Source organism: Penicillium riverlandense, assembly GCF_028828495.1.
Source record: "Penicillium riverlandense strain IBT 135883 chromosome Unknown utg000006l_segment0_segment0, whole genome shotgun sequence".
In the NCBI taxonomy this organism is placed as follows: domain Eukaryota; kingdom Fungi; phylum Ascomycota; class Eurotiomycetes; order Eurotiales; family Aspergillaceae; genus Penicillium; species Penicillium riverlandense.
In genome coordinates, this window is record NW_026643197.1 from 62,931 (window position 1) to 88,572 (window position 25,642).

General features: G+C 49.4%; 10 protein-coding genes across 10 annotated transcripts; 5 read left to right on the forward strand and 5 right to left on the reverse strand.

The window, feature by feature from the left end:
• Window positions 1–2,509: 2,509 nt before the first annotated feature.
• N7474_006270 (general substrate transporter) lies at window positions 2,510–5,741 on the reverse strand (the record flags this gene model as incomplete). Its single annotated transcript, XM_057197680.1, has 6 exons — window positions 2,510–3,107; window positions 3,154–3,350; window positions 3,835–4,248; window positions 4,977–5,117; window positions 5,256–5,387; window positions 5,442–5,741. Coding segments are annotated over 6 exons (1,782 nt in total), but the record flags the coding sequence as incomplete, so codon positions are not given.
• A 10-nt stretch (window positions 5,742–5,751) lies between these two features.
• N7474_006271 (general substrate transporter) lies at window positions 5,752–6,564 on the reverse strand (the record flags this gene model as incomplete). Its single annotated transcript, XM_057197681.1, is given in 2 exon segments — window positions 5,752–6,381; window positions 6,394–6,564. 2 exon segments carry the CDS (start codon window positions 6,562–6,564, stop codon window positions 5,752–5,754), a joined length of 801 nt encoding a protein of 266 aa, XP_057051121.1.
• Window positions 6,565–6,804: 240 nt separating this feature from the next.
• Window positions 6,805–8,040, forward strand: N7474_006272 (uncharacterized protein; the record flags this gene model as incomplete). Its single annotated transcript, XM_057197682.1, has 8 exons — window positions 6,805–6,827; window positions 7,008–7,240; window positions 7,302–7,312; window positions 7,370–7,426; window positions 7,483–7,559; window positions 7,611–7,674; window positions 7,726–7,808; window positions 7,854–8,040. 8 exons carry the CDS (start codon window positions 6,805–6,807, stop codon window positions 8,038–8,040), a joined length of 735 nt encoding a protein of 244 aa, XP_057051122.1.
• A 1,993-nt stretch (window positions 8,041–10,033) lies between these two features.
• On the forward strand, window positions 10,034–13,858 carry N7474_006273 (uncharacterized protein; the record flags this gene model as incomplete). Its single annotated transcript, XM_057197683.1, has 1 exon — window positions 10,034–13,858. One exon carries the CDS (start codon window positions 10,034–10,036, stop codon window positions 13,856–13,858), a length of 3,825 nt encoding a protein of 1,274 aa, XP_057051123.1.
• Window positions 13,859–14,738: 880 nt separating this feature from the next.
• On the reverse strand, window positions 14,739–15,485 carry N7474_006274 (uncharacterized protein; the record flags this gene model as incomplete). Its single annotated transcript, XM_057197684.1, has 2 exons — window positions 14,739–15,364; window positions 15,416–15,485. 2 exons carry the CDS (start codon window positions 15,483–15,485, stop codon window positions 14,739–14,741), a joined length of 696 nt encoding a protein of 231 aa, XP_057051124.1.
• An 834-nt stretch (window positions 15,486–16,319) lies between these two features.
• On the forward strand, window positions 16,320–16,842 carry N7474_006275 (uncharacterized protein; the record flags this gene model as incomplete). The annotated part of the gene is made up of 2 exons (XM_057197685.1): window positions 16,320–16,643; window positions 16,726–16,842. 2 exons carry the CDS (start codon window positions 16,320–16,322, stop codon window positions 16,840–16,842), a joined length of 441 nt encoding a protein of 146 aa, XP_057051125.1.
• Window positions 16,843–17,813: 971 nt separating this feature from the next.
• On the forward strand, window positions 17,814–20,084 carry N7474_006276 (C2H2 finger domain transcription factor; the record flags this gene model as incomplete). Its single annotated transcript, XM_057197686.1, has 3 exons — window positions 17,814–18,740; window positions 18,806–18,937; window positions 19,011–20,084. The coding sequence occupies 3 exons, from the start codon at window positions 17,814–17,816 to the stop codon at window positions 20,082–20,084; spliced, it is 2,133 nt and encodes a 710-aa protein (XP_057051126.1).
• Window positions 20,085–20,732: 648 nt separating this feature from the next.
• N7474_006277 (Gfo/Idh/MocA family protein) lies at window positions 20,733–21,911 on the reverse strand (the record flags this gene model as incomplete). The annotated part of the gene is made up of 1 exon (XM_057197687.1): window positions 20,733–21,911. One exon carries the CDS (start codon window positions 21,909–21,911, stop codon window positions 20,733–20,735), a length of 1,179 nt encoding a protein of 392 aa, XP_057051127.1.
• A 324-nt stretch (window positions 21,912–22,235) lies between these two features.
• N7474_006278 (uncharacterized protein) lies at window positions 22,236–23,779 on the forward strand (the record flags this gene model as incomplete). The annotated part of the gene is made up of 2 exons (XM_057197688.1): window positions 22,236–22,708; window positions 22,780–23,779. The coding sequence occupies 2 exons, from the start codon at window positions 22,236–22,238 to the stop codon at window positions 23,777–23,779; spliced, it is 1,473 nt and encodes a 490-aa protein (XP_057051128.1).
• A 283-nt stretch (window positions 23,780–24,062) lies between these two features.
• N7474_006279 (SMP-30/gluconolactonase/LRE family protein) lies at window positions 24,063–25,134 on the reverse strand (the record flags this gene model as incomplete). Its single annotated transcript, XM_057197689.1, has 3 exons — window positions 24,063–24,327; window positions 24,381–24,513; window positions 24,570–25,134. The coding sequence occupies 3 exons, from the start codon at window positions 25,132–25,134 to the stop codon at window positions 24,063–24,065; spliced, it is 963 nt and encodes a 320-aa protein (XP_057051129.1).
• Between the last annotated feature and the right edge of the window lie 508 nt (window positions 25,135–25,642).

Here is a 25,642-nt window from a genome sequence, read left to right on the forward strand (position 1 = left end):
CTTTTTTTAGAGGCAGATCTTTTGAAGGAATGGGCCTAGGGTTGTATGTGTGGGGGCTGCTAAAATTATAACTGCAACCAAATAATTCAGCCCTACGTGATATGAAAGGCCCGATTGGCACTCCTAAAAATGGGGCCTTTAATGTGCCCAACTGCTGTCGTTTGGGATAATTACTGTTGTTGTGTATGACTATACCTTTGATAAGCGCGCGTAGATAACGTTTGGTCGGTTTATCGTTGCTGGCGGTCCCCGATATCTAATTAATTGGCTATTTCCAGCTTAACCAGCTGTGCAATAATAGCTGGCCATTTATTTTCAGTGGCTGAGGTTCTTGAGATTTTCCAATACTCATTTACGTAGTTCCCTCATGTGATAAATAACACCATGGAAGGCCTCAATGGCTGAGGATGGAAGGCTCCTCCTTCAGGTTTCTATTTATATGTAGCCTTTTGTATTAACTCCTATGTGAGTTCAAATATAAACAACGGTCAAGTCCTCAATTGGTTTGTAAACCTTTTCTATTAAACCGCGTGAACAATCTTACCCCAACGAGCACTTCCCCAAGACGGATCATTCAGGTTTTCATTACCGTTATCCATCATCTCTTCTCTTGTATGCTGCTTTTTGACAATAACCCCAACGGATTCCTTCTCGTTTCAATCATGGACCCGGCTCTTCACAAGGAGGACGAATACTATGTCATGCCCTACAACGATCCATGTTCTTGCCCTGAGATTTTAAATGTGCCCTCAACTGCTACCCGCAGTTTGCGAGGTGTCCATGCGTCCAACCTCCAGACACCGTTCCTCGGCAGCTCAGCGAGTGTTTCTTTACATCGAGAAATTACCTTGCATAATCAGGCCTGGCCAAACATGTCCGTTTCATCCTCTTTGCGATCCGAAATTTCTCTCTTCGCCGACGCAATATCCTCTACTTTTCCCGAAACATGCCTTGTAAATGAGCCCTTTGATCAGACCTGGGCGCCTACCGATGACATGTCTACTTATGGATTCTCGCGTTTCGGCAAGTCAATGGACGAGCTTAGTACATTCTCTCAGCCAACAACCTCAGGCTTAGCTCCAAGCTTCCTGCCATGCAATATCTCTGCCCTTGATTGTTGCTCTGATCTCGATAATAATATCAACGCAATTATTGACGAGCAACGACTACAATGTCCAGGGGGTTCGTCTTTATCTTCCATCACCACTGAAGGAACGGACAGTATTTGCAGTACTTGTCCTTCTCCCTCATTCTCTGCCCTCTTCTCCACCGGTTCAACCAGTGCTACCAACTCCCCCCGCCCTGAATTCGCCTATCTTGCTTCTTCTTCACCAAACAGCCAACCCAGTTCGATCTCCCACTGTCAATCCCGACGAACCAATCTCTCACGCTGGGGTATTCAAACCTCTGATGGATCCTGGCGCTGCGCTTTTCCGGACTGCACTTCGAAAACGCGGTTTCGTCGCGGCTGCGACCTCCGCAAGCACTACAGCCGCCACAGTAAGCACCTTCACTGTCGGTTTGATAGGTGCCCTAAGTCCTTGGACGACGGGTTCTCCAATTCAAAGGACAGAAAGCGGCATGAGGCGAGACATAACCCTCACATTACCTGTGAGTCAAAAGGGTGTCCACGGGTGTTCAGTCGGATGGACAATATGAAGGATCATTTTCGGCGCATTCACCAAAAGGGAAAGATTTCATAGAGCCCGTTATGTTTCTAGCTATATTATAGCTTATTTGTGCAAATATACGTTTGTATCATGGTTCAATCGCATTTCTCTGCATACATCCGACAACTATAGAATTACAATTTACTCTCATCCACCTTAGCGATCTTCCCAGTCTCAACTTCATACACGTCCGGTAGTCGGAACATCTAGGACTAAGCCATCCTCCTTTAGTAGTTTGATACCGTCAAAAACATTCTACTACAAATCCTTGAAATGCAGAAACGCAATATGGTTAACATTCTAATTTAGCTATAAGCGGATTTTGCAACGAATAACCTCATCCGTAAAAGTGAACATCTTACGATACGTCTAAAAATAAGAATTCAGCGCTTGTTAATATCATCTCAGCGAACGAGTACATACGTGGCGCAAAATAATAATCTCCTAGATACTAAGCAACTTATTGCAAACTTGAATAGCTTGCTCCAACTAGACTACATACCAGGACTTTTGGGCTGGGAACCTCAGGCGTATAAGTTGGCTCGTGCTAAATTCGAATAGCCATGACCTATACATCGGAATAGGACATCCCAGCTTTGTATCAAGGCATTTTTTCTCCAAATGAATAGGCCACTTCTGCTTTTTTCCATTGACCTCAAGAGTCTGGCGCTGACAAGCACCCTTAGCGATTATTTCGAGCCGGCACTATGGGTAGAAACATATTAGCAAGTCGTTTAGCGGAATTAGGGAAAAAACCTCACCTCGTCATCACAATTTATCTCACTATCGACGATTTCTCTCGGCGGCCAATGATCCTTCAAATTGTCCAAATAACAAACGGGCAAGTTGATAAAAAGATTCTTCGGTGGTGGGTCCTCAGACATCAGGACCTTGATTGCAGCTTTTGAGTCCCACTGTGCATTGTAGCCATGGCGTTTCTGGGTATAGCGCGAGGCCTTAGCAACTGACAAAAGGTCCAAATTCCATTTATCAAGTTTGTGCACTCCTGGAACCGCCGTCCAATCCTTTTTCACGAAGAAATAGGCGCGATCTCCATCACACACTCTCTTAACGTCATCAGAGAGGTCAATGTCACAGGGTTGTGCGTGGAAAGGCAGGTGTCCCTTCATAGTCACGATAAAGACATTTTGGTGCGTCCAGAGCGCCGAGATGGCTGCGCCATAGAAAGCATTGATCATATGGTTGTCTATCTTGACGTTGACTTGAGCAGTTGCTGGGTCTGCAAATGTACCGCTATGTAAAATTTCTGGAGCCCCTCTGTTGGCATGCGAGTACTTGTTTGGGTGCTTGTGAGTGTTGTCTGGTGCTGTATTCATCACGTTGATGCCCCACTTGCGCACTGCGCGATATAGTATATCGGAAGATTTTGTCATGGCTTTTTCAAGATCACCCAAAGAATTGATCTCGTTTTGAATTCTGTATTTAATCAGTGCCAGCCACCGGGACAGCGATATATACTAACACTTCGTCTGCTGAAGTCATCACTCCTGTGGCAATGCCATTGCCCATGGAAGTGATTCCAGATCCTGCTCCTGCTCCTCCGCTGGCACCTGCAATAGCAACGGCGGCAGCTCCCTCAGCAGCAGCCGCAAATGGAGCTATGATGCCGCTGATTGTACCAAGTAGCCCGGCAATTAACGTGGCAATCCAGGTATCGGACTGTATTTCCTTATGTTAGGTCGTTCTTACAGCCCAGATCCAGAAAATGATATTCATACCGATGGCAGTGTAGTATCCAAGAATGTTTTCATAAGGTTTGTGCTTTGCTCTGCAAAGTGTGTCTCGGCGTCCTGAATTGCCTGAAGTACCAAGCCAACCCAGTCATGGTAGTTGCGGATGGCATAAAGGATAAAGTAGTACTTTGGATTGAGGTAGTCGCCACCAAGGCATTCTCTCTGATCCAAGCTAATATGACAGTCCTCGCCTCTTGATAATCAATCAGTCAGCAAGGAAGCATTGTGGAATTACCAATCCAAGCAAGCATGGATGGAGATAAACATACATTTCGCAGTCATAGCTGTAAACGCCATGAGCATGATCTGCTACAAACTGACCAAAGTCTTTCTTATAATCAGGTGAGATCCAATCGGCACTGTTTTTGCTCTTCTGTCAGCAAATCCCAGTAGAATGGTGGAATTAATACCCACAGATAGTTAACCATATATCCCATGTCGAATTCTTGCCATGTCTTTGCATTCTTCCCTTCAGTATGGCAGAGAATATCTTTCTTGCTGTGATGGTCATCCTTGTGATTCTGACCGTTACCATTATGATGGTTTCCCTGGTTCCCATTGCCATGGCCTTTGTGACCCTTTCCGTGATGGTTCGCACGATGTTCATTGCCGTTGTGGTTGTGGTTGCCATGATGCCCTTTATCATCGTGCGAACTATTATGATTTCCATTGCTGCCTTTGCGACCCTTATCACTATGACCCTTGCCATTATGGCCCTTGCCATCATCATCATGGACATTGTCCTTGCGGCCATGAGACACTAATCCCTGTATAATGTGGCCCTCAAAATCCTCGGCCAAGGAGCCAACGTTTTGGCTAACATCCTGATCAAGAGGCCTAGCAAGGCTAACTCTCAGGGTTAAGACTACTAGCAAAGTGAATATGAAAGATGTTCTGAAGAACATTTCTGGGTTAACGAAACTAGTGCAATAGAGGTAGAAAATGATTGATAAAAACAAGGAAGTCTTCTCGTTGATAGATAGACTGCCTATGGTTATAAATGATTGTTGATACAAAAATAGTATCTTGCATGCAAAAGGCTTCATGGCCCCAAAGGTGAAACCGCGAATGGTCGTAAACGTGCTGGGCGGCCTTGAAATGGCATCGACAGATATGACAGCAGTTCGCTATGAGCTCCCGGTGGCCTTAAATTCTAAACAGCCTGATGGAAATGTCCGATCAGTTTCACCATTGCAAGAGAAATGACGTTTTCAGTTTTTGGGGAGGCCTGATCGGCGGCTCTGACGAAGATCAACAAGAATCAATCTAACCGCGCTTATCAACACGAACTGAAGAGAAAATGACTTGTAAGTCATTAAGGGGCCAATAGAATGACGATATCTCGCAATGCCTACAATATATTGATCTTAGCCTATCTACAGGCATTACCTATTTCAGTCTTCACGGTCGTCTCTGGCGTGTGCTGGTATATTAGAGGTAGTAACGGACCTAGCACGTCTAAGGAAAGCAAGGCAGAAGAAGCTATAACTGATGCATTGATACTGTACCAATATCAACGTTCGTAATTTTTAGCATGCTCCATAGCCGATACCCTGTCGCTCTTTTCAGTATCGCTACACTCCGCTCCTGCCTGCAAGATCATGTTTCGGGCTTGCTTAGGCGACATATGCGTTCCTTCCGCGAGGCTTAAATTGAAAAGCTCGTCGACCTGTTCAAGAGAAAGTCCTGCTGTCTCAATATAGAAGAACCAGATGAATGGTACAAAAATAATATTGAAGCACGCAAAAATAAGGTAAAATTTCCACGCGAGATTTGATATCCCTGTTAGCAAAGATCGCGCGTTCGATACACCTTATATTGATTCACCGACGGGGGTCACCAAAACCACCACGTAGACGAAGAGCCACTGGACACCCACTGCAATTGCAGCACCAGTGTTTCGCATTCTATGGGAGTTGATCTCGGAAGGATAGATGAATGGGATGGGAGCGAAAGCGGTCCCCTAGCACGGTTAGCTCGACTCGGTGAGCGAAGATACCAAGTGTCCTCAACATACCTCGAAAATATAAAAAGCAAAAATAAACGCGACAACAAAGGCACTCATCGTCTTCGTCCCGATCGCGAGGCCTAACGAGGCCATTCCGAAACAAGTGGCCCGGCCCACGGCTCCAATAAGGAAGAGTGTTTTCCTGCCTACCCGGTCCATTATGAACGAGCCCAGCAGAGTCCATAGAGCGAAATTAATAAAATCAACCACGGCAAGGACCAGTGCCATTCGGTTGCTGAAGCCAAAAGATTCTATCAGCACAGCCGAAAAATAGTATCCAATCACGTTCGTACCTCCGACCTGTTGCATGAATGAAGCGCTAGCTCCAAGAACGATGCGACGGAATGTCTGCTGGGGACCCGTTTCGAAAAATCTCACTCATTCGAGGCTTCTGTATCTCGCGATCTTGCTGGATGCTTCGGTCAATCTCGGCATGGTCCTCTCGGACAACTGGATCGTCTTCCGACCACGCGAGTAATCGAGCGATGACGGTTCTGGCCTCATCTGACCTATCTTGCAGCATAAGCCATCGGGGAGACTCAGGGATGCATGATAGAAGAGCGAGAGTCATCAGGGTGAAAACACATTGGAAAGCCAACGGAAAGCGCCATGTGATGCTTTTATTTGTATCGGTATAGGAGAACAACAGATTTACCAAATTGGCGATTATCAGGCCAAAGACCAGGATCACAAGCGAAAAGCCGATCAGCCTTCCGCGGTGCAAAGCCTTGGCTAGCTCACTTTGCCAGAGAGGAATTGCGGTCGTATTAGCCACGGTGCCGACACCGGTTATGATCCGAGCGATAATCATCTGAACCAGAGAAAAAGACGATGTTTGGAGTATAGCGCCCACGATGACAATCAAACATCCTAGCCTAATCGATCGTTTGCGCCCGAGTTTATCTCCTACGAATATCATTGACAGGGCGCCTATAAGACAGCCCAGGTCCTAGCTGGCCACAATGTGGCCTTTGACCGTGGGGCTCGGGTTTTGAAACGTGTCGGAAAAAGAAGGTAGGGACAGAAGACCGCTGAACACGCCCTGGTCGTAGCCGAAGAGAAGGAATCCAGTGCCCGCAGTACAGGTGATGGATGTGGACAGAGCCTGGCCCTTGAGGGGAAAGAGGGGCATATTATGCAGGATCGGACACTTTGTCTTGAAAAGAAGCAATGCAGGTGCAGAAGGCGAGGATCGGATAGAAGGATCGACCCCCGGTTTTTAATATAGATCTGGTCCACGTCCTCCCGGCATGCTGGAACGTTGGGTAATGCGAGCTGAAAATCCATGGGTACTAAATTTGAACCCCGGAGAGGTACAGGCCGATGCGCCGGAGCAGGGCAATCTGGTCCACCTGCCGGCCGTTAAACCAGGATGCCGGCGGTCCGGTTCAACCAGTAAGCCCGCTGCTGCGTTACAGATGTTCACTTTATATAGTACGATCAAGTCCACCCTATACTCTGATCACACAGAAGACTGTACGCCAAAGGTTCGGTTATTATGGAACAAAAAGCTCTTCGTGTTGCTATCGTAACAGGTTCTTTGTCTCTGCCTAGGTTGACACCGTCAACTAATAGGGAAGAAGGTGGCGCAGATGGCTTCGGGTCCGGTATTGTGGACAGGTTCAGCAAGGAAGGCTGGAACGTGATCCTGATGGATCTCAGTAAAGACAAAGGGGAGGCAAAGGCAAAAGCCAAACCAAAACTGCAGTTTCTTCTTTGGGATGTGACGAACAGAGAGACCTGGAAGGAGGCCCTTGATTGGGCGCAAAATGACTACGGTCGGGTAGATGTGGTTGTTAATAACGCAGGTACTAATACCGGGGATATCGCCTATCAGTCAGGTTGCTCATTAATAACTAGGAATCACAGAACCACCATTCGTATGATCTTACCCCAAGTCCTACATTTTGCCTATGCCATGCCAACACGCGAGACAGCCTTTGCATGAGAAGTCAATTGAAGAGTACGACAGAATATTCAGCATTAATGTTAAGGTATTGTGTGACTTTTGAAAATGCTGAGTGGAAGAGGTAACATAAGAAAAATGTAGCCTATCTTTTTGAGTGCCCAAGTGTTTGCTCTGTTCATGCTGGAACAGGGATCTGGCGCTTTCATCAACATGACAAGGTGATTCATCAGCTCTCATGTTAGCGGGCATCACTGACCAAGTCCCTTCAGCACTGGGTGCATTCGACCTCGTCCTGGATTCGCTATTTACAATGCCTCCAAAGCCGCCGTCACTGTAGGTGAAGACCCTAAAAATCAACGAAATGATACTCATTTTACATCGTAGTTATTTACCAAGACAATGGCCTTGGAGTACGCACCCACAATTCGATTCAACTGCATCGCCCCTCCCGTTGGGAACACCGCCATGTAAGTAAATTTCACATTTTGCGACTGAGGCTAAACCTTTTATAGGCTGAGGGCTACAATCGGTGAGGATGAAACGTCCGCCGCCAAACTTCGCATGGTGGAAGATTCTCTACCTATGAAACGAGTCACACAGCCGACGGACATTGCGAACGCAGCTTGGTATTTGGGTTCAGATGAAAGTCCGTTTGTGACAGGAACCACCTTGGAAGTTGACGGCGGTCGAGGAATTTGATAGTCATCTAGAATTGGCGATTACTTGTTTCCATCCAAAAAAGATCGGGTCAGGTATATTAAACATTCATCTCTAGTAAGACCCTGAAATGTACAGCTCGGGAGATAAATTGTTACGAGCCCCGTGGCCACCAGCTACTCGAGGGGCCGTCACTTATTGATGGTAAGGTATGTAGACATGTGAGGAAAATCGATCGCGTGGATCCGAGAGGAGCTGTAACAGCGGAAAAAACCACTTCATCACTCCTTGACAGCATACATGTTAGGTCTCTCGGCTCTGTATGTGGAATTTAACAGTGCTGATTTCGGCGAGGAGCAGCTTTTTGCTTGCAAGACTATAATAACTCTGATACTGTAGGTTTTCACTAAACAAAAAATTCCACTGACCCATTCCGTGGTAGGGCGCTAGTCTCGTGGTATATGTACTGTTCTTTGCTAGCGGTACCCTCGGGTCAGAAAAAACAAACAAAGAATAAGGACTAGCTTGTCCGCTCATGTTTTACCGAAAAAAAGACAAAGATATCATCCAGTCACAGGGTATTATGCTGACCTATTTGACTTTCTTGCCTGAGTCGGCCGCTATATCCGCCGAGGCTGCGATACATCCAAGCGCGACCTGCAGGTAGAGATCGCCTTAGAACAACGACTACTCCTCCAATGGGCGATTTACTAGTCTGACAGGGGCTATTGGGCCCTACCGCCGAGGCCTTCCGCAATAATAGAGTCGCCATGCTATATCGTCTGTGAGGGTCTATCCCCGCCCTTGCAGATGGAGGTACTGACCAAATGTCGTGTCCAAACTGACGCAAGTTGACGAGCGCCTCATCCGACGATATGCTATGGACACTATCGAGGTCCTGAATGAAAAACCGGAGACTGCCAATGTCTTCACAAAACAGGCCTTCCTACTCTGGTCGTTGGGCGCGGAATTAACCACGAATGATGGCAAGCTGTGCAAGTTTGCGCGACAGAAACTCAATACTGTGGCTTCCATCAGCCGTATCCCCCGTAGCTCTAGGCTACTAAGTAGCTATAGGCGGTGACACCTTTGGTAACCTTTTCATCGACAAGATGACCTCTCTAGCATGTGATGTTGGCGGCCTACTAGGGGTGAGGTGAGAGTTCACACAGGATGACCTGACCTGCATTCTGAATCATAGTACGGTGCTAAATTCACGGAAACGGAGAAAGGGAAGAAATCTGAAGAAATCGCTCAAAGAGACAAGCCTAGAACGTTCGCAGGATAAAGCGCGCTGGGCGCCAGAAAAGCCAGCTAAGCAGAGCTGCACCGTGGATTTTAGGTTCTCCAACGTGCACTGTCCTATATCGGCGACGTAGAAAATACCTAGAAGGCCGGAAGAATAGATAAATTTAATAAACAGGAACAGCACGGAAAGCGTTGGGGAAAGTGGATTTTCACATGCAAATGGACTGACAGTGGGGCGGATCCACAACCGGAGAAAGATCAAGCTTGTACTTCTCTTGCCCAGTGACTTTTAACCTGTGTTTAGGGATGATTTCCTGGGGTATCGTCATAGTTATGACTACATACACTTACTAAGAGAAGTGTCCGTCACTCAGGAACTATGGATAGCAGGGATTGGGCCGGGGGAAGCAATCGATGCGTGGCTTCTTGGCGGATGCGGGATCGATTGGCCCTGATAAGAGAGATGGACTCCATGAGGTTCCAAAGGTTTCTCTTACTGGACCGCGTCGAGTTTAGTTCAATGTTTAGTCTCCATCAGAGCTTGATCTCATATGGCTCTCAACAAAATGGTGGGATGGGAATCAAGGAATATGGCAGGTGACCATTTTCCTGTTTACCATTTCTCCCATCGCGTCATCTCTTGCTGTTATAGCATCACTCAGAATTTCACGTTCAAATCTTCCATTGCAGCTGTACGTGTCGAACCCGCACAGCTCTAGGCCCGTTCATCTAGCTATTCAGCTCCCGAGTCTGACGTTACCTTCTCTCGTTCAGAGAGCTCGACAACATGCCAATAATCGATACCGGACTGGACCTGCCATCGCTGTTCAGGAAGCAGGTTCTGGCAACTCCCAACGCCGTTGCCCTGGAGGATGAGAAAGATACATACACCTATGCGGAGCTCGACAAGGAAGTCCAAGCTCTTGCCGCTCGCCTGCGCCTCCGCGGAGTTGGCCGAGACACGCTGGTTGGAGTGCTCCTGCCTCGTAGCGCGCACTACGTGATTGCGTGCCTGGCGGCTCTTCGAGCAGGAGGTGCATTCTTGGTCTTGGAGCTTGCATATCCACCGGGATTGCTCGCTGATGTCATGGATGATGCAAAGCCCGCCGTCGTAATCACCAACGTTACTGAGGCCAACAAGGTGAAAGCCGAGTACCCCACCATTGCCCTGGACGAATCGACCCCCGAAGAGGATCAGAATATTACAGAACTGCCCCCGTTGCCCGCGGAGGATGACTTAGATCGCCTGGCATTTGTCTCCTACTCCTCCGGCACAACCGGCAAGCCCAAGGGCATTGCCAACCCCCACAGAGCCCCCGTACTTTCATATGACCTACGATTTGCGGTACAAAATTTGCAGCCCGGAGACCGGGTAGCCTGCAATGTATTTTTTATTTGGGAGATGCTGCGTCCGCTGTTGAGAGGTGCCACGGTCATTTGCGTTCCCGATGAAGTAAGCTATGATCCCGCGGCGCTGGTCGACCTGCTCGAAGCCAAGAAGGTTACCGAAACTCTCATGACACCTACTTTACTGGCCACTGTTCTCTCACGCTATCCACGAATTGCTGCCCGTCTGCCTGATCTACGAACCCTTTGGCTCAATGGCGAAGTTGTGACCACCGATCTCGCCCGTCGAGGAATAGGAACTTTGCCCAATACCCGCTTCCTCAACTGCTACAGTGCATGCGAGACTCACGAGATCGCATGCGGCGATATCCGTGACCTGATCGACACGGATTCTCATTACTGTGCCGTTGGTCCACCTCTCGTTCCGACGTACATTCTCGACGAGAATGAAGAGGAAGTGGAAGCGGGTACTGCGGGTGAGCTGTTTGTCGGGGGAGACTTACTGGCTCGGGGATACCTCAATCTCCCAGAAACGACTGCCAAGGCCTTTATTCCGAACAGGTTTGATACCAAGCCCGGTGGTCTTATATACAGAACCGGGGATTTGGCACGCAAGCTGCCGACCGGGCATCTCGAAATTACTGGCCGAGTCGGTGCAATGATCAAGATCCGTGGATACTCAGTTGTCCCTGCCAAGGTGGAAAGTGAAATCTGCCAGCACTTAGCTGTCAGCCAATGTGCCGTCACTGCTCATGGCGACGGCCTCGATTGTCAATTGTGCGCTTACGTCGTGGCCGCCGAGAAGGATGCCTCTGACTCTCGCCCTGTAGTTGAGGTCGACGAGTCCGGGCACAGCCCGTCCTCCCGTCGCATTCTCGAGCCCCATCTCGCCCATTACATGATTCCATCTCTGTGGGTTGTGATGACGGATTTGCCCACCCACGAGGTCTCTGGCAAGGTCGATCTCAAAAGTCTTACTCCGCCGCGTACCCCTAGCCCCAACAGCGCTGAGCGTGTGGCGAAGAAGGACCCAATTAGTATTGACGATATTGCGGCCATTTGGGCTAATGTCCTGAAGACTACGAAGTCTAACTTGAAGCCTGAGGATAATTTCTTCGACCTTGGCGGACACTCTTTGTCGCTGGCAGATCTCGCTGGCCGATTGTCTCGTCAGTTCGGTTTCCGTGTTTCAATTCCACGACTCGCAGACAATGTGACGCTCTCCGGCCAGCTGGACACTGTGCGTGCCATCCGAGATGGCCACACTGCCGCGGTGCAAGCGGATCTTCCCGCCGTTTTGCTCGCCGATGCCACTCTTGATGACGAGATCAAGCCTGCTTCAGGTGCCACACTCAAGTCTATCGCCACGGCTGATACCGTGTTGTTGACCGGTGTGACGGGTTTCCTAGGTGCTTTCTTGCTCAATGACTTGCTGGAAAATACCTCGGCGAAGATCATCTGCATGGTCCGGTTCAAAGACCCCGAGGATGATGACCAGGCTGGAGGTGTCGCTCGTATTCGCCGCAACCTTCTCGATCTCGGCCTCTGGCGTGACTCAGTCATGGAGCGTGTTGAGGTCCTTCCCGGCAATCTGTCAAGACCTCACTTTGGTTTGGCGCCTGAAGCATACGATGATCTTGCCGGTCGAGTCCAAGTCATCGTCCATGCAGCAGCCACCGTCAACCTTGTATACCCCTACGCGGCGTTGCGCGCTGCCAACGTCGGCGGAACTCGAGAGGTTCTTCGCCTTGCATCTAGGGGCGGTGCGACCGTTCAATACGTTTCCACGAACGGTGTCTTGCCTCCTTCTGGAGAGAAGGGTTGGTCCGAGAGCACCACCCTTGATGTCGAGGACGTCCCAACAAAGCTACTGGATGGCTACGGTCAAACCAAGTGGGTTGCTGAGCAGCTCGTCCTCAAGGCTGGTGAGCGCGGCTTGCCAGTGAAGATCCACCGTTGCGGCACCATTAGTGGTCACAGTCTCACCGGCTCAGCCAACGCATGGGATTTGTTGACCGCGTTGATCGTCGAGTCAATCAGACTTGGCTATGCGCCAGATGTCGAAGGCTGGAGGGCAGAGATGACTCCCGTCGACTTTGTGAGCAAGAGTATCGTTCACCTCGCCACGCAGACCCAGAGAGACCAAACAATATTCCACCTGGGGGATCCGGATCCGGTTAGTATTCGGTCTGTCTTTGAAGACCTAAACACTCTTGGATATCCTACCAAGCCCCTCCCGTGGGAGGAGTGGGTGGCTCTGTGGACTGAGAGGCGTGGTTTGGCCAAGGGTGGAGATGGTTCGTTCACCGTCGACATTCTTCGCAGTGGCATGCCAACTGTGGAGTTCTTGCGGGGAATTGTTATTCTTGACAACTCCCTGACTAGACCTTTCCGATCGGCGGTTGAGCGCCCCAAGGTTGACGCCCTGCTGCTCGAGACATACGCTCGACACTGGTTTGCTCGAGGATGGCTTCACCGAGCACCTACACGCCAACAAGCTCTGGCTCCTAAACCCACCGTCCGAGGGCCCCTCAGTGGAAAGGTCGCCGTCGTGACTGGTGCCTCTTCGGGCATTGGTGCAGCCGTCGCTGCTGCACTGGCAAAGGCAGGTTGTGCCGTTGCCCTTGGTGCTCGTCGCCTAGATGCTTTGAAATCTGTTAAGCGCCAGGTCGATGTCCATGGTGTCAAGTGCGTCGTCCGATCCACCGATGTCACTAGCAAGACACAGACAGAAGAACTCGTCAGGGCAGCCAGCGAAGAGCTCGGTCCGGTAGATATCCTTGTGTCATGCGCGGGTGTGATGTACTTCGAAATGATGAAGAACACCAACTTCGACGAGTGGGAACGCACCATCGACGTCAACTGTAAGGGTCTCCTTAATGCCCTCGGGACCACCGTGCCAGGCATGCTTGAACGTGGACGCGGCCACGTAGTGGCCATCTCCTCCGACGCCGGACGCAAAGTCTTCCCTGGGCTCGGTGTCTACTCAGCCAGTAAGTTCTTCGTCGAGGCGACGCTTCAGGCATTGCGTCTCGAAACCGCCGGTGCCGGCTTGCGCGTGACTGCCATTCAGCCCGGTAATACGGCGACTCCGTTGTTGAATATGTCGACGGATACGGAGGCCGTCAAAAAGTTTGGCGAGCCCTCGGGTGCCAAGATCCTTGAGCCTTCTGATGTGGCGAACTCGATTGTTCATGCTCTTTGCCAACCAGACTATGTCTCTGTGAATGAGATTCTGGTCGAGCCTCGTGATGAGCCTATCTAATACCCTAGATCTAGTGGCTGGGTATGCCTCGTTAGAATAATGAATAGACTATTCTTGCTCCTAAACTTCACATATTCCTAAAATAGATCTCGGGGACTTGCCAATCATCTCTTTTATTACCAAACCTTTCATTCTTAAATTTAAAGCTTCATATATTCTCCGCTCAGTGCTCCACATCTCGACCACTGGGCGACTGAAACGTCTTGTGATCGGGATCAGATGGCCCTGCACATCTAACTTGTTCCTGTGGCGCACCAAACAGACTTTCCTTTCGACCCACTTCCTGGCCATCACAACAATCCTCACGCGGAGATGACGCAGTATCCAGCTACTAAGACATCGACGACGAGTGAGCGGGCTTTGAGGACTTGCGGAAAAATATCGGGCACTCCGGCGAAAATGAGTGGGTGCTGTACCGAGGTTGGTAAACGAGATCAAGTAAGATGCGTAGGCAGCTGAAAGGCCCACTGAATCGGAGTGCGATGTCCAGGCGCTCATCATGATCCATGGAATGATTCCGATGACCGCCTGAAGCACGCCGAGTGTCCAGCATGTTCGTAGGAAGTCAGATAAGAGAGCCCCGATCCATACAAAAATGTCGTTGATGGTCGAACCACCGATTGGAATGGCGTTCACCTCTGATGTGTTTCATTGCTGGCTGCCTTAGTGATTCTTGAAAGGCTTCAAGAAGAGCGAGAAGTATACATAGTCAGGGTTGACGAAAACCGTGGCACCATACAAAAGTAGTAACGAAATATATAGATCAGGAGTCTATAGGCTGTCTTATACTCTCTATGCATAGATAAAGGGCATGCTGAGAGATTAAGAGTTCTTAATCGATTCTAACGAATTAGCAGCGGGAGTGAAATTCGAATACACCTTAATTTGATACAATGACCTTTTTGTTGTCGAATTTATCTCCTTCCTTCCCTGACGCCACATCTACCATCCATCTCGCACAGCTTTCACGAGTGATGAATAAACCAGCTCCTGGCTCAGTGCTGTCGAAGGTTTTCACGAGTTTCTGACCACTTTCTTTGAGCCCCACCGGTAATGGAAGTGTCCATAGCACTTCATCTCCACAGTTTGCCTCGATCTCATTGTAAACCGCATTATGATCCACATAGGATTTGGACACGTTGCTATAGTTTATCATGAAACGAATAAGGTAAGGGGTGACGGAGTAGCTTTCGCCAGCGCCAAGGGCGTTCATCACAACCAAGCGTGGCTTGCGTCCATCTAGCTGCTGCTTCTGTGCGCGCAGAGCTCGAGCAGCATTGCTGGTTGAGTCTGCAATCAGGCGGGGTGGCCCAATGAATTTTCCCCAGGGGTTTTGACCAACACGCTGGGCACTGAGAAATACGAGAACCGCATCAACGGTGACACCAGCAGCTTTGAAAGCACGTTGCATATCCTCGTTGGACAGACAAGAGCCCTCGACGATGGTGAGTCTAGCATGTGGCTCTATTCCTTGGGTATTGCGGGCAAGAATGGTGACTGAGAAACCTAGAGCGACATTAGCAACTGTATCTGCCAATTTTATGGAAATAAATCTACCTCGTTCTAGTGCATACTTATACCCATAGACACCCGTTCGCCCCGTCGCTCCTAGAATGAAGAGATGCATTTTCTCTCCTAATAGTTCGTCAAAATTATGGCCCACAATAGGTGGGCGGAAGATTAGGAGGTTATAATATTTGTCGGAGCCTAGATCACCCGCTCCTACAATATGCCAACACCGCCTTCGGCATTATTACACGGGTGCCACAGTTACTCCAAGACCGCGACCGCCGGGATTCCATATTCGGCCGACTTCCGCCCGTGGCTTACCCATGGCTTATATCTTTCTGACCAATCAAAACGCTACTAGTAAGTTAACACAATATCCGAGCGCCGCGTGAAGCGATAAAGTCGTAAGTTGGAATCGTTAGCCGCTCCCGTGCAATAATCAAGTAAAAGGTGCTCAACAAAGATAGGTTAGGCTATTTCAAGCGGAATTACTATGTGAGACCCTGAGCCTCTTTGTCGAAGTGGCTATCAGTGACCTAGATTCTCCAAGGCGTGCTGGTCTGGTCTGTAGACTCTCCAGGAGCGCATTGGCAATTTAGGTTGAATCGCCAGATTTAAAGCGGTTCATAAATCCTGAACGCAGATTAGGCTACGCTAGTCGTCAGGTAGGTTATTGCACCTGTCCGCTGGTATTTAAACAACGGAAAATCTTTTTACTTCCCCCAAGACATTGGAAAGCTATTTACCGAAGAGCGGGTTACTGCAATTCTAGTAAATAACTGTCAACGTCGGTACAGTGAGTTTAAGAAATTTTCCATATTTGTCGCGCTACCACGGCCCTTTACATCCATCTGCGTTGCAAATGACTAAGAAAGCTTTTCTGATGGTTTTAGGTTGAACATTCCTACAGGATTTCTAACTCCTTGCTGAAAAAGTCTTTTGACCGTTCGCCATGGCTGCCACTCTTGATATCGCAATCCTCAAGCAAAAGAGTCTCGACTTTGTGAATCTGATCGGCAACGAACATGACACGACCTCAGCAAAAATCGTCAACCTTCTCGCCAGGGAGTTCGCAGTACAGCATGCCGAGCTCCCTCCCTCTGAGGGAGGTCGCGATGCCTTTTTGACCAAGCTAGGAGACAGGTTGAAGCTTGCCAAAGGGCATGCAAGTATTGAGGTGAAGCGTGTGGTTGCAGAATTGTTCGACGACGGGTCTAAGGGCGGGCAAACCTGGGTTTACAGCAGGAAAAACACCCCGTTTGGATCGGCCGACAGCGTAGGTGGCTTCTGCACTAGGACAACGAAATTTAAACTGACAAAAAAAAATCTATAGCTCGATATGATTACATTCAATCCAGAAGGTCAAATTACGTTTTGTCAGGACCTACACGGTCCCAAGTATGGAACATATTCAAGCTTCTTCAAATGGCTCGTGGAATATGTGTTTGGAATACAGACTCACCATTCATACCTAGCTACATCACAAAAGCCCAGTCCTATCTCCTGAGTGACTTATAAATAGTGTTTGACGCAATTTACTATTCATGATAATTAGAAAGTAGTGCGTTCACTTTATCATCGTTGCTTCTAAAGGTGTTTCATAATCAACATCTTTCCACATGCTTGAAGGCTGATCAAATTGAACGGATCTGACCAATCCTGGGGTGGTGGAATGACGTTCCGGAGTAACTTGACGACTCAATTCAATCACTTTGATTGGCATTTGGTGGTGAAATGCGGCAAAGATACGTCTTAAAAAAGGTCAAACTTTACCACAGCTTTTGAGGTGAAATGGCGCATTGGAAATATTTTCAGAGGTATTCATCCTTGGGGTGAAGTGATGAAGTAATGTACCTAAAGGTGGTTAAATTTGACCCCTGCGATCATTCAGTGAGATGGCGCAAAATAGCAGTTTGATTTTCATTGGGTGATCAACTGGGAACCCTTACAACAGCTGTTTTGCACGGAATCACTTCATACAGAAGACCCTACCCATCTCTCAGTTCTATTAAACCCCATCAGAAGGGACAATTCACGCCAAGTATAGACCTCGGATTACTTACCTCGTTTCCATTCTAACGTCCTGCACCACCTATTGCCTTTGAAAGTTACCTCATCCAAGGTCAAGCGTACACTATATGTCTGGAAGCAATCTCACATGTGGCTTCTTGAGATACATGAGGGTAAACTTCAAAATATCAGCATAGGTGTTGGTGGAAGTATCGTTATACGGCCTGCCCAAGTCAAAAAAGCATCGAACCCATAATAACTCCTCGTGCGCCGTGGATAACGAACTCTTATCGGCCGCTTATCGCAATAGGATAAGCCGCGGACAATCTCCGCACATCGTCTTCTTTTCCCTCCCGCGTTTCTTCAAAACGGAACAGAACCAACCAAACGACCCGATGCCCAGTGACTATGCATGTCCCGAGCCCGGCTGTGGAAAATGCTTCCAGCGACCAGAACATCTGTCGAGACATCGGCTGAACCGTACGTGCTCATTGGAGGGCTTGTGACATCCGGACAGAACGAGATTGACCAGTCCGCAGACTCCCCCAAGCAAATATATCAATGTTCTTCGTGCCCTAAAAGATTTGTCCGGAAGGATTTACTGCGCCGACATGAAAAGCGCCACGAGAGAGGCATGTGGTTTCGGAATTCTGGCGGCATCGTCTCTTCAGCGCCTTCACGGCAAACCTCGGATCCAGATACTCAACGCCGCAGCATTGAACCAGCATCACACTCAACTGCTGAACCGGAGCAGTTTTCTGGAATACCGACAGCCTCCACAATGAACAGCCCACCGGGGGATCCTCCCAACATGATGGACACCGTCGTTCCCGATGGAACGGTGACTTCTCTATTTATGGACCCCTCTTTTACTGGCTCGGATCCATTGCTGGACTTCGAATGGCTTTTCGACAATGTTCCAACGGACTTCAGTGCTCCTGCTGATGGCGGGTTGACCGATATTATCTCGCCGGGCCATAGTGCTTCAACCACGGAGATGTCGCCCCCTTCCTTCCCCATGCAGTCGCAAAATATTCGCCTGCCAGCCCCGGCCTCGCCATATTCTTTTGCGCCCTGGGTAATTGTCCAGGATCGATTATTTGATGCCCTTAGTACCCTTCCTCATGAACTCATCACCTCGTCTTTTTTCTCTCCATCCAATCTCTCCCACTTCTATGATCTGTACTTCGAGAACTACCATCCCCATTTTCCTATCCTACACAAATCGACTCTTGATCCTACTACGGCTCCACCTCTTCTCATGACTGCCATTGTGACACTGGGATCTACTTTGTCGAGTGAACCTGCTCACTTTGAAGGAGCAGTCAAGATTCATGACTCCTTGCGGTATATTATCTTCAATGTAAGAACCCCCGCTCTGTGTGTGTTGGCTTGGCACCTTGTACATCACAGCTAATTTGCCGTAAGACCCCGGATTTTGAGCCGCCTGCTGCACTATGGTGCGTTCAAACGCTCCTGCTCATCCAAGCACAAGAGAAAATGTTTTCTACTAGAAAGCATCATCAATTGGCACACATATTTCACGGAGCTATAATAACTGTACGTATTTCTTCATTCTCGCTCTGTCAAGCAATGCAGATGGTTCAATGGGCTCATAATGTGCTTTATGCAGCTTATGAAACGAGGCGTCTCATACGCCTCAGACCATCAAGGGTCTTCAGACCTGGAGCAGTCTTGGCGACATTGGATTGACATTCAGTCATCGAACCGCACGGCATTTTTCGGCTTTGTCATGGATGCACAGCATAGCTTTATGTTTGGTCATACTTGCGTCCTCTCAGTCCAGGATGTACGCCTTCCTTTACCGTGTCCCGACTACGTGTGGGAGTGTAATAACGCTCAAGACTGGGAACGAATGATGAGAAGACTTCCAGAACCACCAGGCTTCTTGCCTGTGTTGAAGAAGCTTCTGGCTCGCACTCCAATCCCGCCGCACTGCGATGCATATGCCCGTCTGATTCTCCTTCATGGACTTTTCAGCGTTACCGCCCATTTAAAAGCCAGGGAGTCTGCCACTCTGGGTGTGGGTGGCATTCCAGTTGGTGGTTCCCCCCGGTTGGGCCCTGTCGATAGTTGGAAAGAGACTCTAGAGAAGGCTATGGACACATGGTCATTTTGCCTGGTCTCACGAAGCTCGTCATTGGCACTGGAAGCATCCAAACCACTTCATCGGATGGCATATGTCGCCATTTATACCGAAATTACGGATATGCATATCCTGGCTGGGGCTCCGTCTCTTCTGGGAAATCTTCTCTCTGAGGCTGATCTGACAGGAGCAACCTCTCGGGTGTGTGCCTGGAGTGAAAAGCCAGAGTCAAAGAGAGCTATCTACCACTGTCTCCTCCTTATCCAGGAGGTCCTTTTTACGGGTAAGGTGTACCGAGCTGCTCACGACAATCTTTCACTTCGTCCCTGGTCTCTATACCACGCTGCCCTTATTCTGTGGGCGTATGGATTCATGGCTGGGAAACGAGCTCCTGTGTCCGACGGACAAGGCTCCTGTGGTGCCGAAGAATACTTGGTTCGCATGCTCATGCTTCTTCGGCATGATTCTGAAAACATCGTACATGTGTCACAACAGACCCGTGAACTTCTAAAAACCGTTCGAGAGTGTTTAGAGGGTTGTCGGTGGGAATTGCTGCATGAAGCGTACGATACCTTGGGGAAATTAATTGAAATGTCATAGTCTGCGGCTATGTTTAACCTGTATTTACTATCATACCCCCTCAATAGCTACCGTCCTTCATTTCTGGCGCAAAATATTGGCATATAAAGGGGAAATTATTGTGCAATGATTTTCTAGGTGGTTGAGGTCTGCGTCTCCTCCTCTCGTGGTTATCGTATCTGGCTGAAACAATGATTGGACGAGTGTCTGATTGAAACCAATCGGAATAGAGGCCTCTGTTTACTCATTCTCAGCCATCCATCACGCGCAGGGGCCGGGGTGCTCTCATTCTCCCGACATATGGATATCAACTCCATGCCGATCGCTACGCTAGTGTTCTGTAGTCAACAGGATCTGGCACGCATCCAGTATCTAGGGCCCAAATCGAAAGTCTTGGCTTATCAAAAATACGCCATCCATCAGAACCAAGCGTACCAGGGACGGAGTCCGATGGGAGGCAGTTGAACACTCAATATGATGTTTGACGGTTGCCCTCTTGGGGACTACTGAATCTATATACATCTACCGGGTATCCATTCAATTACGTGTTTGGACTGAGTTACACCGCACATAGACGTAAGTCCTGTGAGCAAATTGGAATACTCTAGGTCTGGAAACCTGTGTTCTGGAGCAGTGGGCAACAAGTCCTTTTCCTTCCTGCAGTGTTTGCTACACATCCTTCCACTGTCTCGATGTAGCAGACTTGTAAAAAGCATCAATCACCTTGAGAATCTTCACATTGGTCTGAAGATCGCAGCAGCCAAGCCCAGGCACCTTGTTATCGCGGACCCGAGCAAACAAAGACTCAAGCTGCTTGCGATAGCAGCTTGGAATGTTTGATGTTCCATGAGGCTTTTCTGTTGATAATTTACTCGGTCCTGCGGCAAAGTCTCCCCGTGATTCGCGCAGGTACAGCGTCGCCACAGGATAGTCCGGGATCACATGGAGTGAACCGTTGGTGCCGTAGATATCGATAGCCCATTCATTGCACCATTGCGTGGGCTCCCAGGCTGTCATGTCTAGCACAATTGTCTTGTCTGAGTACTCCATGATGCCCGAACAGACATCTTCATAAAGCAATGTTCCCACGCCAAACTCGCCCTTGTGTACCGTTCCAGTGAAGAGGTCCGGGATCCAGCCCACTACCGGGTGAGGGGGTCGCTGCGGTAGTTTTCGAATCGAGGAAACGACACGGTCGGGTGCACCAAACAGGTCCAGCACATTCTCGAGTGTGTGACAGCCCTCTGTTTGCATGATACCCCCCAGGTCCTCAGGAATAGCTTGCCACAGGTCCATCCCAGCGCCCGACGGGCACCCCCCATGGAATCGGGCTGTGGTGATATCGCCCAACACGCCGTCATGAATCACCTTGCGTGCAAAGGCGAGGGATTCAGAATAATGGAGCTCATATCCGAGCTCAACGGCCAGACCGGGACGTTTCCTTTCAATCTCCTCGGCCAGCTGATAGAAATCTTCCGGAAGCGCCGCCCCAGGCTTCTCCAAGAAGAGGCCCTTGAATTCGGCAGGATGATTGATGGCAAAGCGAGCCCAGCGAGGAACATCAGGGTCCAGGGCATGTATCATCACCACGTCGGGATTGGTGTCAAGTAGCGCTTCTGGGGTATCGAAGCGGGTCAGACGGGGGAGCCGTTTAGCCAGTTCTGCGGCGATCCCCGCATCCTCCTCATAAAATCCAGAGAATTCGAATCCACCCATTTGCTCCAGGACGGTGAACCGATACATGACATGGGGATGTCGAGTTCCGAGGAAGGCGATCTTGAGGGGACGCAGACTGTCATCCAAGGACCCCTCATCTTTGAACGTGAAAGAGAGCTGGCGGACATCCATGGCTAGATTGTTTCTGTGGCTGCTGAGGGAGGCAGCCTTGATGTCCGATATTTAAAATGGATCAACGGCGAGTCGTCGGTGGGACGGGCGACGTGCCCACGCATCCCACGCAAATCAGATAAACCATCCCGCGCAACGCCTGATAATCGGCCAGTCTTCTCCACTTATCTGGGGAAAGCTGGAGGTGCATGCGACATTCCCATCCCGGAGTTGCCACTGGCAGAAGGTAGATAAGAGCCCCCGATCACCATGGAGTAACTGTCTGCTCCTTTGGCATCACTTGGGTGATTTCTCTCTTTATTGTTACCCCTACAATCTTGCACAATGGGCGACCTGGAGAAGAACACTAATCCAACCAATGTGAATGGCACCACGGCCTCCCCTGACACCGGGATCGCTGACATGGAGGAGTTCCATCCTCCACCAAGGGGATACCGTATTGCGGGACTTGTGACGCTCCCTGCATATCGGTCCCCCATTGCGCAGTGCTTGATCATTGCGTGTGTGCATCTTCTCGTGGTTGGCATGTTTAACGTTCTCTCTGCCCTTGGAGGCGGTGGCCAAGTCAATCCCACGACCAGCAACAATGCCAATACAATTCTTTACAGTCTATTCTGTGCCTTTTCCCTTGTTTCGGGCTCAGTGTGCAACTTCCTGGGCCCCAAAGTCACCCTTGCGACAGGGGGCATTGGATTTTCGTTGCTGTCGGCCTCATACTGGAGTTACAACCACAACGGAAATGAGGCATTTGTGTACTTTGGAGGAGCAATGTGCGGGATTGCTGCTGCGTTCCTTTGGTAAGTACGCTCCTCGTTTTCAACAGACACAGTGGGGTCCTCTGACTCCAACTCTGCGCGCCTTCATCCAGGACCGCCGAAGGATCCATGATCATGTCGCTTCCTCTCGAGAAAGATAAGGGCAAATACGTGGGCATCTTCTATGGCCTATCTTTTTTCGGTACAGTCATCGGGGCTATCATTCCCACGGTGGAAAACTGGGGAGTAACGACGGCTGGAAGTGTCAACGATAGTACGTATATTGCGCTGTTTATCTTGATGATTATGGGCAGCGTTGTCGCCTGCGGCGTCTCCAATCCGGCCAAGGTGATCCGTTCAGATGGCTCACGCGTGGTCGTGCCACATCAGACGACGTTTGTGCAGGAGCTGAAGAATGTGGCTCTGGCTGTTAGGCGAGAGCCGTGGATCATCCTATTCTTTCCTTACAGTTTCGCTGGATTGTGGTACATTCCCTACCAGAGCAATGACTTCAATGGCTATTTCTTCGACCTACGGACTCGTGCCTTCGGCAGTCTGTGGTTTGATTTTGGCCAGTTTGCGATGGCAGTCATTTCCGGACTGTTGTTGGATTTCAAGCGACTCGGTGGTCGACGTCGACGTGCTTTCATTGGCTGGATCTTTCTTTTTCTCTTGATCAACGCAGTCTTTATCGGAGGCGTCTTCCCAGCCCGCCGCTCCCAGCGTGGCCACCCTCTCTCGCATCTCCTGGATGTGGAAGATTCCCAAGCCGCGGGCTATATTGCCCTGTACACCTTCTACGGTGCAGTAGATGGTGCTTGGCAGACATTTGCATGGTGGATCATGGGGGCTCTATCGAATGACCCCCTGGTGTTGTCCATCTACTCAGCATTCTACAAAGTTTTCGGCGCCATGGGCGCTGCTATCGTCTTTAACCTGGACGTCAGAGAAACAAGCTATCAGGCAATGTTTGGCAGCTACTGGGGACTACTCTCTGGCTCCCTGGGTTTGGTGTTGGTATTGATATACAAACGGGTTGAGGACACATTGTCACTGGAGAAGGGGGAGTCTGCCGAGGAGGGGATAAAAGAAGTGAATCCGGATACTGAGTAGTTACATGCCCAATTTCGATTAGTTTATAGCAAAACACACCTTATAGCAGGGGAGGATGGATATTTTGAAGACGAAACATCGTTGTTTGCGCCTAGGACTCATTCTCTTCAAATAACTTCGTATATCTTGCGGTCCAGCTTCACCCACCTCCAAAAAGATCAGGGGCGCTAACGAGAAGGATAATTACAAGTCGGAAACCCTCACTCGTATACTCTAAGTTTAAATGAATAAATAAACCCAGGTATAAATGCTTTCAATGTTTATTTTTCTACTGCGAAGCAAATTATCCGGCGAATTCATGCTTCGGCTGCCCTCGGGCATCAGTGGGCTTATATCGGAACATATGGCCTCCTTCGTCGTCTGCCCTCGCATTAGGGCGACGATCCTTCCCACTTGCCACATATATAATATCAAAGTTCTTGCCGCCCCAAGTAGTGCACGCTGGGTTACGAGCCGAGAAAATGATGTCTTTGAGGTGTCGGCCCTCCGGGTTAAATACCATGACCCGGTTAGAGTCAAACATAGCAATCCACAAATTTCCATCGGTGCTTTAATTATTGTTAGCATGGCTCTGGATCCAACGGCAAGGGCAATTACGTACTCGACAACCATTCCATCTGGCTCGCCAAACGATGTGCGGCGATCAATCAACAGTCGCCTGTTGGAGATGCCACCGGACTCCAGATCGAAATCATAAGCCCATACTACCATGGCCACAGAATCGTGGAAATACACTGGATGACGTAGTGAGCGCTATTCGCCCAAAGGGGCAGGCAGGGGGAAATCTCACTGGTTTTATTGTCCGGACTCCAGCCCAACCCATTCCCGCAGACAATTCCTTGATCGATCATCAAATGAAGACTGCCATCTGGATCATATCGCCATAGCCGACCTCGCGGAGTGCCGTAGCTGGCCGGAAGACTGTTTGGTCCGTAGGCCATTGCCTTCTTATCGATTTCCGCCAGCCAAAACCGTCCTTTGGCATCGATCCCCCCATCATTGAAGCGCAACTCATCGCGTTGGTCGGTGGGGATTATTTCCTTCACCACGTCCAGCTTGCCGGATTCTTCGTCGATAAAGCAGACTCCTTGGTAATAGGCCGCAATATAGCCAGGCTTATTCTTCCGGAAGAAAGCTACAGTGACGCTGTCTTCCAGCTCAAGCACACGGGCTTCCCCGATTGCGTCCCCGGCGTCGTTGATCGGGAGTATGTAGAGTCGGGGAGGTTCAGACAAACAGTCCACCCAGTGGAGGGTTGAATCGCTAGCACGATAAATGGGCGCCTCGCCCAGAACCATGGGCTCCGGGCATGAATACCACTTCTTGCCGCCGTCAATACACTCTAATCCAGCCATTTCGACGAGAGCGATCAGTGAATCAGACAGGAATTTGATGTTTGGACCTCGCTGATTTTATTTCTAGCAGCCCATACGGCGGGCGGGTCAAGCCCGCGCTGTCGATCCCCCTCGTTGTAATCATCCCGCGCAAGGTGGGATAGCATTAAACGGGATTGCTGCTACTATCTCTTATCTTCTCCGCAACCATGAGATCAACAGAACCTAGTCCGCCGTCCATCCGGAAAGATCGGTTAAGCTTATCAACTGTTGTAGCGGGAATTCTGAAAACAGCCATAATACATGAACCCTAGGAGCTATATATACAAACACCGCTCTAGCTAAAATCGATCGCGGGTGAACGGTCTTCTATGAAAATCTTCAGTAGCCGTCTATTCCATCTAATGGTCTAACATCGGGCCTTTTCAACCGTCGAGAACTAAGAAGCAAGTGACAAGGACCAGCTATGTAAGCATCGTGGGAATTGAATCCTAGCAAATCAGAGCGTCGAGGTAGAGTCGAGGAGGCG